An 11825-nucleotide genomic window follows, 5' to 3' on the forward strand; every position below is an offset into this window, starting at 1 on the left:
GGGGGGGAATGGAGCAACGCTGGTAGCCTCGGGGGGGGGGAGGGGGAGGAGGTGGAACGGATCAAAGTGAGTTCGCTTTGATATACGAGCAATTTGGTTTACGAGCATACTTCTGGAACAAATTATGCTCGTAAACCAAGGTTCCACTGTAGTGTGTACATGAACAAACCTCATTCCCTCCCTCTCCTACGTTTTCACCCAAATCCATAGCAGAGCTTGGTGATCCTTGTCACTACTCGTTAGCTTTGTCCTCTGTAAAAACAAACATTAAATATGGATACAGGTTGACTAGTGTCATGGATACCATTTTGAGCTTCTCAGCGGGGGTGGGGTTTTCTCAAAATGCTCTAATCTGGGCCACTCAACCATTTAATAAAGTTTCAGACCAGTGTGAAAGAGAACTATTTAACTTCTATTTTTTTTCTAGCTCATGTTGGATTGTGCAGGTGGCATCTCTGGTGCTATGGGCTCCTGCATTGTTAAACTATTTATGTTTATTTTATTAGTGCCCTTCAAATTCATATCAGAGAGTTTTACCCACAGCATAAAATTATAACAGTCACCATGGCAGGTTCCAATGCTATCATTGCAAAATGGGTGACCAGGAAAACTCATATTACTGAGCAAATCAAGAATTTTCAGACTTAAAAACGGCATCGACAACAGATAAAGAACCCAAATACAGTATCAAGAGACAATGGCAATATTCCGCTTTAGCTAACATTTTCCCTAATTTACCATACAGTAACAAGAATTCAAAGCTAAACAGCTCTGCAGCAGAGCAAATAAGAGCCTTGTAATTCTACCCGATCCGTCTTCTCTCCCACCCCCACCCCAATGCGGAGTGTATGAAAAAAACCCCCAATCTTCCCAGCTTCCTAGGTTTTCAAATTCTGCCAACCCATACTTTTATTTTAATGATTTTTCTTGCCACCGCTCAGACCCAACCACCCTCTTTAGGGTTTCATAAGAGCCACTGGCATGTATCTAAACAGCATAAAATACTTTTCCCTTCTAAGAAACAAACATTTTATCTGTTATCAACCCTCAGAAATGTTTTTTTTTTCTTTTTTCAATGAATGATAGTACTTGACCAGTTTAGTTAAGTCTACAAATACAGAGCATACAGTCAGAAAACTTTTATTAAAATTTCCAACTGATTTTACAATTTGAAAATAACCCACAAACTGCCTTACTTGGCTCAGAAATGCTGAGCGCTCTTCTTCCAGACGTGCCACAAAGCTCATTTATCCCCGACTCCTTCTGGCTCCAGCTAGTTCTCCTCCCTTTGTGTGCAGAGAAGCAAACTCGGTCAACTTTCAGCAACAGCAGGAGAAAGTACAAAAGAAGTCAGTATGTGCCTTAACAGTTAAGCACTCCTCTTGGCAAAGACTCTCGGGCCATACACACACACACTCTGGGCTCTCTTCTTTATGCATGTGGATCATCTGTTTCTCTATTCATTGTATCGGGATAGCTTGAGTCGGGGTATGATATTCATGGACTGCAATTCTTGAAATAATAGTTTGCATGCATAGGGGATACGTAGAGATGAAACATGACACGAGGATTTGCAATAATGGCACCTAAAAAAAAAAAAAAGATAGCCAGCTGAGCAAAATATTCTTAGCAAAAGTTCAAGTCACCTATCTCAGATATAAGGCTAGTTGCAAGTAAAGCAGTATAAACACATTGAATATATTTCATACATTATTTTAGAGGCTCTTGTTCCAAGTTTATTGACTTTTAATATACCGACCATCGACAAGTATCTGGCCGGTTTACAATAAAAAAATTTTTTTAAAAAAGAGATAAATACTTAAAAAAAATAATAAGTGTACACCAAGGACACTAGACAGACTTGAAGGTGAGGGAAAGTAGGTAGGATTGGGGGAGAGTTACATGTTAGAAGAAGAAAGGAGAGAGAGGGAAGGAGAGAGAGGGAAGAGGGTAAAACATATGGGGCGGGATCGCTTTATAAAAGCGGTTGGCTGAATAAGAAAAGAAGAAATAAATGAAGAGTGAAAAGAAGAAAAAGAAAGAAAAAAAAAAAAAAAAGAAAGGAAAAGCTAAACACAGGAAAAGGCGTCGCTAAATAAGAAGGTCTTCAGGCTTATCTTAAATTTATCACAGGCAAATCAGAGCAGATTGTCCACAATCCCAGACCATCTACCAGCTATCTGCACTATTTTACATAAGATGCAATCTAGAAATATCTTTTGCTGGAAATCACAAGTCTACATTATTACAGTACACAAAAAGGCCTCATTGCATAGAAAGACAGATCACAACACAAAAACATAGAAGTTGCCTTCCTGGGTTTAGCCCAGTGTCCTGTACTTGGCAAAGCTTCCCAAAGTTGTAAGATTTTAAGGATAAGCAATAGCTTTCCCCAGGTCTACTGTAATAATAGCTTGTGGACTTTTCCTCCACTACTACTACTACTATTTATCGTTTCTATAGCACTGAAAGGCATACGCAGTGCTATACTTTTACTATTCACTAGACGGTCCCTGCTCATAAGACCTTACAATCTAACTTGGACAGACAGAACATCTCAGGGTTGGGGAGTTTCTGGCAGAAGAAATGATATAATGGATATAGTTAAGTGACAGTGAATGGAAGTTAAGAGTTGAAAACTGCTTCAAAGAAGTGGGCTCTTAGTTTGGGTTTGAACACTGCTAGAGATGGAGCATGACGACTTGACTCTGGCAGCCTGTTCCAGGCACGATAAGAAAGAAAGGACAGATTCTGGAGTTGGCAGTGGAGGAAAAGGGTACAGATAAGAGGAATTACTTGTTGAACAGAGTTCACGGGGGGAGCATAGGGAGAGATGAGTGAGGAGAGATATTCAGGGCCTACAAAATGAATGCACTTTGTAAGTCAGTAAAAGGAGTTTGAACTGTATTCGGAAATGGTTGGGGAGCCAATGAAATGATATGAGGCGGGGGGCAGTGGAATATGAGTCGTGCAGCAGCATTTTGAATGGACTTTAGAGGTGAGAGACAGATGAGCAGAAGACCTGAGAGAAGTACATTGCAGTAGTCTAAGCAAGAGGTGATGAAAGAGTGGATAAAGAATTTTGGTAATATACAGGAAGAAGTGACAGGTTTTAAGTTTGTTGGATCTGAGCAGAAAAGGAGAGAGAGGCGTTAAAGGTCACCCCGAGGTTACGAACTAATGAGACATGGAGGAGAGTGTTAGCCACAGAAATAGAGAATTTCCTAATTTCCAATTTCCTAAGGTCCGCCTGCAGATCTTTTACTGCAGGGACAAGGCCATTCACCGCTCTACAGGGCGGCAACTAATCAATTTCTCCCTTCCCCCCTCCTGCAGCTAGTAACTGTGTCATTCTCTAGGCATGAGTACACACTGGGTGAAAGATTTCAGCATATTGTCTACAAGGTCCCTAAATCTTTTTTTAGGGTGTTATTTCCATGGTTGACCATAATAACATCAGGCAAGTATGATGTAGATTATTCTTCCTAATGTGCATCACTTTGCATTTGTGCACCTTAAATTTCATCTGCCATTTGGATGCCCAGTCTTCTAATTTCCTAAAGTCTTCCTGCAATTTTTCAGAGTCTGTATGTGTTTTAACAACTTTGAAAAGTTTTGTGTCATCTGCAAATTTAATCACCTCTCTTGTTCTGATTTCCAGATCATTTATAAGTATATTAAATAGCACCAGTCCCAGTAAAGATCCCTGCGGCATTCTACTACTCACCTTCTCCATTGAGTAAAATGGCCATTTAACCCTACCCTCTTTTCTGTCCAATAACCAATTCCTAATCCACAACATAACATTGCTTCCTATCCCATGATTTTTTTTATTTTCTCAGGAGTCTCTCATGAGATACTGTCAAAAGCTTTCTGAAAATCTAGATAAACTACCTCAACTAGCTCACGTTTATCCATGTTTATTCAGAACGAGAGGGCATTCTGAAAAATTAAAAGGGGACAGATTCAGAACCAATGCTAGGAAGTTCTTTTTCACCCAACGGGTGGTGGACACTTGGAACGCGCTTCCAGAGGGAGTGATAGGACAGGGTATGGTATTGGAATTCAAGAAGGGATTGGACAATTTTCTGAAGGAAAAGGGAATAGAAGGGTATAGATAGAGGGCTAGTATACAGGTCCTGGACCTGATGGGCCGCCGCGTGAGCGGACTGCTGGGCATGATAGACCTCAGATCTGACCCAGCAGAGGCACGGCTTATGCTCTTATATTCATGAACATAACAGAAGCCTTACTGGGTCAGACCAATGGTCCATCAAGCCCAGTAGCCCATTTTCACAGTGGCTAATCCAGGTCCCTAGTACTATCGGTGACTTTATAGTTCCCATGCATGTTGAATATTACAAAGAAATATTGCATTCCTTTACCAAGTCCAGGAGTTTGTGGGGATTGACTGTTTACAATATTGATGATGTGTTAGTGTGCACCCTCTTGAATACATTGGCTTGTCCTTTTTAGGAGGTGTGCTGTGAATAATGAGGTCTATTTTCTCCACATTATTGAGGTTATGTTGGCAGGATCATTCCCATATCTCCTGAAGAAAGTAGTGTTTGTTTCTTTGATATTGAGTTGTTTCTACTTTTGCCTGTGTGATTGTTCTGGTAATTGAAATCACCCATTATTATACAGCTTTCCTAATCTCTGAAAACATTTCTTCATCTGCCTGCTCATTTTGTCCCGGGGTACGGTAGTATAACCCTACCTTTCTATTCCTTCCCTTCACACCTGGAATTTCTATCCATAAGGATTCCACACTGCTATCTATGTCATGCATAATGTTTATTTGATTTGATTCAATTCCCTCTTTAACATATAGCGTAACCCCCCCCCTCCAATTTGATCTACTCTATCCTTGCGATATAATTTGTACCCAGGTAACACAGTATCCCATTGATTATCCTCCTTCCACCAGGTCTCCGAGACGCCTAATTTCTATCATTCAATGCTATATACTCTAACTCTCCTATTTTATTTTTTAGGCTTCTAGCATTTGTTTACAGACACTTCAAATTGTGTTTTTTCTTTGCAACTACAGGCTGCTGAGAAGACAGAGAAAATTTGAGTCTTTTACTCTGCCTTCCTCTTAAACCCTCCTGGCTTTCTTTCACTATTAAAGGGACTCCCTAAATATCCTGTTTCAATATATGGGCAGACTGGATGAACCAAACAGGCACAAGCCAGGTCTTTATCTGCTGCCATTTACTATGTTATTATATAGTGAAGATCTATTGTGTATTATATCTCTAGATATCCCTACTTACCAGCCAGAATATCCAAGCAGACCACACTGCCCACAGACATCCACCTGAAAGGCATCACTGGAAATCATCAGCCTCTCCAGAAGCAGCATACTAGCTCCATAGCCAATCAAGCAGTCCCGTTCCATTTCTCCGAGACGCAAACCACCATCACGTGAGCGGCCTTCAGTGGGTTGCCTTTATAACAAAAATATTCATCATTAGGCATGTTTTATTCAAATGACTTCTGAAACATCTCCTTTACTCCAGCTCACATCAAAAGAATACAGTAATATAGGTGTGTAAACATTGAACAATTATGACACCAGAAAGGATGGAAGATCAGATTTAATACGGACCAGTGACTGTTAGTTCTGGGCACTGGGTGATACTTCTGAGAATGGCATATTGTGGTTACTACTAGTTATCTGGAATTGAGCTGGGGTTAGTACATAATGAGTTTTAAGCGATTCTGAGGCAATATATATAATCTTGCCTGGAATGCAATACACTTTGTTCTGATTACTGGTGTCATTTTTTTAATTGTATGTATTAGGTTATAATTACTAGTGAGGAAAGTCATGTGATACCATGCAACAGACCACACACTGACTTGCCATGCTCCCAAGCTTCTCCCCTGAAATCACCTATCCTCTGTTCATTTTCTGGAATTTTTAAATGTTGCTTGAATCTACAAGGGCTCCAAGATTGAGGCACATTGTCTTTGGAGCAGCAGATTTTCAATGTGGTATTAAAACTGCTGAGAAAAGATAAGTATTGCCTGTTGGATTCCAAGATGACGGGCACACCAAGGTCTATCCCCCACCCCAAGATCTTCCATTAGCTCTGCATAGACTGTTGAGGTTATGAAGAGATAATAACCGGAATGGAAGCCATCCTAGATTTAAAAAAAAAAAGGGCAAGGTTTATTAGTTAAGTTGGAAGCATTTAGATTTGATAGGAAGTGGGCAATACTGTGGAAAAGGGAGAGCCTATTCTTAAAAAGGATGGAATGATGGTGCTGGTGGCAACATTTATAAAGGAGATAGAGCAGCTTTTAAACTAGAATCTGGGAGAAAGCCAACAGTCACTCATAAGAGCGTGGTCTAAGTGAAGCATCTCTGACGGATAATGTACTATCAAAACAGGGAAGTTAGGGCATCCCGCAGAGAGGGTGCAACAAAAACAAAAAAGACAGGAGCATGTTGTAGAGCAAATTAAAGATCGCAAATTATTCTTGAAATATGTCTGTACACAATTGCTAGAAGCTTGGAAAATAAGCTGGGAGATTTGGAGTATATAGAACAGGTAGATAAAACAGGCATCTCAGAGACCTGGTGGAAGCAGGATAAATGATGGGGCACTGTTACTATGGTACAAATTATATCACAATGATAGGGTAGATCAAATTAGAGGGGAGTGGTGCTACGAGCATCACAGAAAGAACAGAGTCTAACAGAATAAAAATTCAGCAATATGGAAACCTTACAGATAGAAATTCCACGTGTGAAGGGAAAGAGAAAACTGAAAAGCCTACAGCTGCCATCTGCCAAGCTAGAATGAACAGATAGATGATGAAATATTAACAGAAATTAGAGAAACTAACAAATTTGGCAACAGTATAAAAATGGGTGAATTCAACTGCTAAAGCAAAAAATGAGAAAAATATATCCCAAACCAAGAAAATCCCCCCAAATAGCTAACAATGCTAGGCTCCCCCAAATAGATTTTATATATATCTAATTATTGATGTTTTAAAAATATAACTTAATTGTTTAAATGTGAATAAATAATTAAGTGGAGAAAAAGACATCTGTAGAAAATCACTTTACCTACTGTATTTAAACATATTAAGATACTTCACTGTTAGAGTTTCTCAATCATTGGCCTAAAAAGCAACTCCACTTATTAAACTATTTCCATAAACTAAATCACTCCAAATGCAAAGAGAAAATCATGAACTAATGTAAGATGAAACATGTTGGTCCCAGACTACAATATGATTAGTTTAAATGTGCAAAACTTCTTTTAAATAAGAAATCATATAAACAGCGAGTAGGACACCTTCAATCATTCCAACAAAGGCCTCCGTTTTGCAAATTGCTGATTCTGGGGAACTGCTCACACCTCTGGCTGAGGCTTGAAAAGTGCTAGCGACATCAGGAGGTGTGAGCAATTCCCCTAAAGCAGCAATCTAGAAAGATAGCTGGGTAGTGAAAGTACCCAGCTAATTTCTGGCTCTGTCTTAGCTCTGGTCTTCAGTCACCTTGGCACAACCTAGAGAGTACTGAAGGTGTCAGGTTTGATCTTTAATAACATAACACTGAATATTGACAGTATCTGGATAACTTACAATAGCTGCCGAATACTCAGCTATTCAGCTAAGGCCAGCACTGAAAATCTAGGTATAGAAAAACGTGCGATGGCCAAGGCTAAAATAAACAAACAGAAACCACAGCATGCTGTGGGGGGAAAAACATATGTCAAATCATTAAAAACTTGAATTGTGCCACTTTGAATGAGGGCTCAATCATACCTGGTAAGCACTGCTCTGGGTCCCCGAGCTCTTGCATGCATTTTATCCAATACCATATGCTTCAGTTTTTGATAATATACAGGTCCAAAGTAGATATATGCTTCAAGAGGTTCTCTAAAGCAGAAAAAAAAAATAAAGAAGACGACAGACTGGACAGCAGATTTGCCTTCTTTCCAAAATACCTAGTCTAGTCATAGTTCTGAGCCAAGGTCCATGAACCAGAACTCCTTCCAGAATCTTGTGTGTCACCCTTAAGATATATAAACACCTGTCCCCCAGGGGAAATAAATGCGGCCTCCACAGCATGTCCAAAGAGGAATGGAAGGCCCGAAGTAGAAAGTGAGCCTGGAGTAAAGCACCGACCCTTTAAGCCAGCAGGACAGGCCTAAGGAGCAATTCTTTAGACAACTGTCAGCAGGAAATTATCCTTCCTTTTATTGGGCTAAAATCGAGAGAATGCATATGAATTGTCAAGGGGGATGACAAAAGGATTCTATAACATTACTTATTTCATTTATATTCTGCTTTTCCTGTGACATAGGTACCTTGTACATAACATGTAAACCACTTTGACTGTAGCACAGAAAGGCGGTATATCAAATCCCATTCTCCTTTCCACTCCCCCTTCATCAGTATGCAATTACATAAAAAGTACCTGGGGAGAGTCACATGATGCTATGCTCAGGGGCAGACGGTGTATATCGACTCTCCTGCCACCTGCCCGAATTTACCCACTTTTAGCGGCTCCTCGCCTATTTTGAACTCAATCTTTGCCTTCCTGAGGCTCCTGCACCGCTGACAGGGCATTGGACTAATGAAAGCGAGCCAACATGGCTTCTGCAAAGGAAGATCGTGCCAAACAAACTTTGAGGGAGTAAACAGCCAGATGGACAAAGGGGAACCCATAGACAACATTTATCTCGACTTCCAAAAAGCCTTTGACAAGGTACCCCATGAGTGGCTACTCAGGAAGCTGTGGAACCACAGGGTGGAAGGGGACGTACACAGATGGGTTAAACACTGGTTAGCAGGCAGAAAGCAAAGGGTTGGAGTGAAGGGCCACTACTCGGACTGGAGGAGAGTCACGAGCGGAGTTCCACAGGGGTCGGTACTCGGACCGCTGCTGTTCAATATATTTATCAACGACCTAGAAACGGGGACCAAGTGTGAAGTTATAAAATTTGCAGATGACACTAAACTCTGTAGCAGGGTTAGAACTGTGGAAGAATGTGGGGACCTACAAAGGGACCTGAACAAACTGGAGGAGTGGGCGATTAAATGGCAAATGAACTTCAATGTAAGGAAATGCAAGGTCATGCATATAGGGAAAAAGAACCCGATGTTCAGCTACCAAATGGAGGGATTAGTACTAGAGGCAAGTAACCTTGAAAAGGACTTGGGTGTGCTGGTTGACACAACAATGAACGTCTTCGGACACCGACTAGCCCGCCTGCTTCACAGGGCTTTAAACTAGGTAAGTCGGGGGAGGGTACCCATTCACATATTAGTGCAGAAAGGAATTATCCTGTTGAGGTGAGTCGAAACTCCGCTTCCATGTCCAAGGTAAGTACCCACATTGCAAACAGTTCTTTAGGAGTCACACCGACTCAGGTAGGATACGCCTCACAGGGACTTAGCAAACACAAGATATGGAGAGCCATGTATGTCAATGCACACAGTTTAGGTAACAAAATTCTAGAATTGGAGGCTGAAATAAGGAATGCCGACCTAGACGTGGTGGCAATATCTGAAACTTGGTTCACGGACTCACATGGGTGGGATATGGCTATACTGAGCTACAATCTACTTCGTCAGGACAGAGAGGGCAGGTTAGGAGGGGGGTAGCTCTATACATTAAAGAGGACATCAAAACCACCAGGATCACAGATGTCAAGTACACCGGGGAGTCCCTCTGGGTAAACCTGGCAAGAGGCAGAGAAAAATGCCTGTATCTAGGTGTGGTATACAGACCCCCAAGACAACTGGAAGACATGGACGCAGAATTAATTGAAGACATAGAGAATATCAGTCTACGAGGAGAAGCTGTACTGCTAGGGGACTTCAATATGCCTGATGCAGACTGGAACTCATTTTCAGTGACAACCAGTGGTAGCAGGAGGCTCTTAACCTCCATAAAGGGAGCACGTCTCAAACAAATGGTAATGGAGCCCACTAGGGCCCAGGCGATCCTCGACCTGGTACTCACCAACTGGGAAAGCATCTCAGAGGTCTCAGTAGGAGATACGCTAGCCTCCAGCAACCACAACATAGTATGGTTCAACCTTAGGAAAGGCTTCCCTAGATCAAACACGAAAACAAAGGTACTCAATTTCCGGGGCACAGACTTCGCACGCATGGGAGATTTCGTCCATCGGACGCTGCAGGACCAAGCGGAGACCAATGATGTAGAAACTAAGTGGTTAACACTGAAATCAACCATACATGAAGCAACTAGCCGCTTCATAAAATCAGTAAATAAACGACAAAGAAACAATAAACCCCAATGGTTCACCGCGGAGATCTCGCATCTCATTAAGGAGAAGAAAAAAGCGTTTCTTTCCTACAAGCGCACGGATAAAAGAGAGGCAAAGGTAGAATATAGGACCAGGTCTACAGCGGTCAAAATGGCAGTTAGGGAGGCAAAACTTCGAGTGGAAGAAATTCTGGCAAAAAAACATTAAAAAGGGGGACAAATCCTTCTTCAGGTATATTAGTGACAGAAAAAGGAACACAGGCGGGATAGTACGCCTTAGAAGACCGGACGGAAGTTACGTGGAAGCAGATTCCGATAAAGCCGAACTACTGAATGAATACTTCTGCTCAGTCTTCACCTGTGAGGCACCGGGACACGGTCCGCAGTTGAATGCAACACAAAGCACAGAAGAGCCGTTTCAGAATTGAGTTCACACCAGGTGAAGTTTACAGTGAACTGGCAAGACTCAGGGTGAACAAAGCCATGGGACCAGACAATCTGCACCCAAGAGTGCTCAGAGAATTGAGCGATGTCCTGTCGAAACCGTTGGCTGAGCTATTCAATCTCTCCCTAAGTAAGGGGAAAGTTCCCCTGGACTGGAAATTAGCTAATGTCGTTCCTCTGCATAAAAAGGGTTGCAGGGCAGAGGCTGCGAATTATAGACCGGTGAGTCTCACATCAATAGTGTGCAAACTCATGGAAACACTAATTAAAAGCAAATTGGACATGATCTTGAATGAAGGGAATCTTCGGGATCCCAGTCAGCATGGATTCACCAAGGGTAGGTCCTGCCAATCCAATCTCATCGGCTTCTTTGACTGGGTAACAAGAAAGTTGGACTTGGGAGAGTCTTTGGACGTCGTGTACCTGGACTTCAGTAAAGCTTTTGACAGTGTCCCACACCACAGACTTCTAAGCAAGATGGAATCGATGGGGTTAGGAGAGACACTAACTGCATGGGTCAATGATTGGCTGAGTGGCAGACTTCAGAGAGTAGTGGTTAATGGTACCCTCTCTAAAACATCGGAGGTGACCAGTGGAGTGCCGCAGGGCTCGGTCCTGGGTCCACTCCTTTTCAACATATTCATAGGGGATCTGACTCAAGGGCTTCAAGGTAAAATAACACTATTCGCCGATGACGCCAAACTATGTAATATAGTAAGTGAATGAAGTTTACAGAATTATATGGCGCAGGACCTGCTTACATTGGAAAGTTGGTCCTCAACCTGGCAGCTAGGCTTCAATGCTAAGAAATGTAAGGTCATGCACCTCGGAAGCGGAAACCCATGCAAGACATACTTCTTGAACGGAGAAACTTTAACTAGGACTTCAGCAGAATGAGATTTAGGAGTAATCATCAGTGCAGACATGAAAACTGCTAATCAAGTGGAGAAGGCTTCATCTAAGGCAAGGCAGATATTGGGTTGTATCAATAGAAGTTTCGTCAGCCGAAAGCCTGAAATCATAATGCCGTTGTACAGGGCCATGGTGAGACCTCATCTGGAATACTGTGTGCAATTCTGGAGGTCACATTACAGTAAAGATGTGCGCAGAATTGAAT

At 41.8% G+C, this 11825-nt stretch overlaps 1 protein-coding gene across 2 annotated transcripts in view; it reads right to left on the reverse strand.

The window, feature by feature from the left end:
- Positions 1-1124: 1124 nt before the first annotated feature.
- POLR3B (RNA polymerase III subunit B) overlaps positions 1125-11825 on the reverse strand; it is a 184536-nt gene continuing 173835 nt past the window's right edge. For both annotated transcript variants that reach the window (XM_033952054.1, XM_033952053.1), the window contains 3 exons: positions 7792-7905; positions 5280-5453; positions 1125-1586 (listed from right to left, as the gene is read on the reverse strand). In XM_033952054.1, coding sequence (XP_033807945.1) covers positions 1457-1586; positions 5280-5453; positions 7792-7905 — 418 coding nt within the window. In that variant the 3' untranslated portion in view covers positions 1125-1456. The remainder of the gene's footprint in view (positions 1587-5279; positions 5454-7791; positions 7906-11825) is intronic.

Source organism: Geotrypetes seraphini, chromosome 7, assembly GCF_902459505.1.
Source record: "Geotrypetes seraphini chromosome 7, aGeoSer1.1, whole genome shotgun sequence".
Lineage (NCBI taxonomy): Eukaryota > Metazoa > Chordata > Amphibia > Gymnophiona > Dermophiidae > Geotrypetes > Geotrypetes seraphini.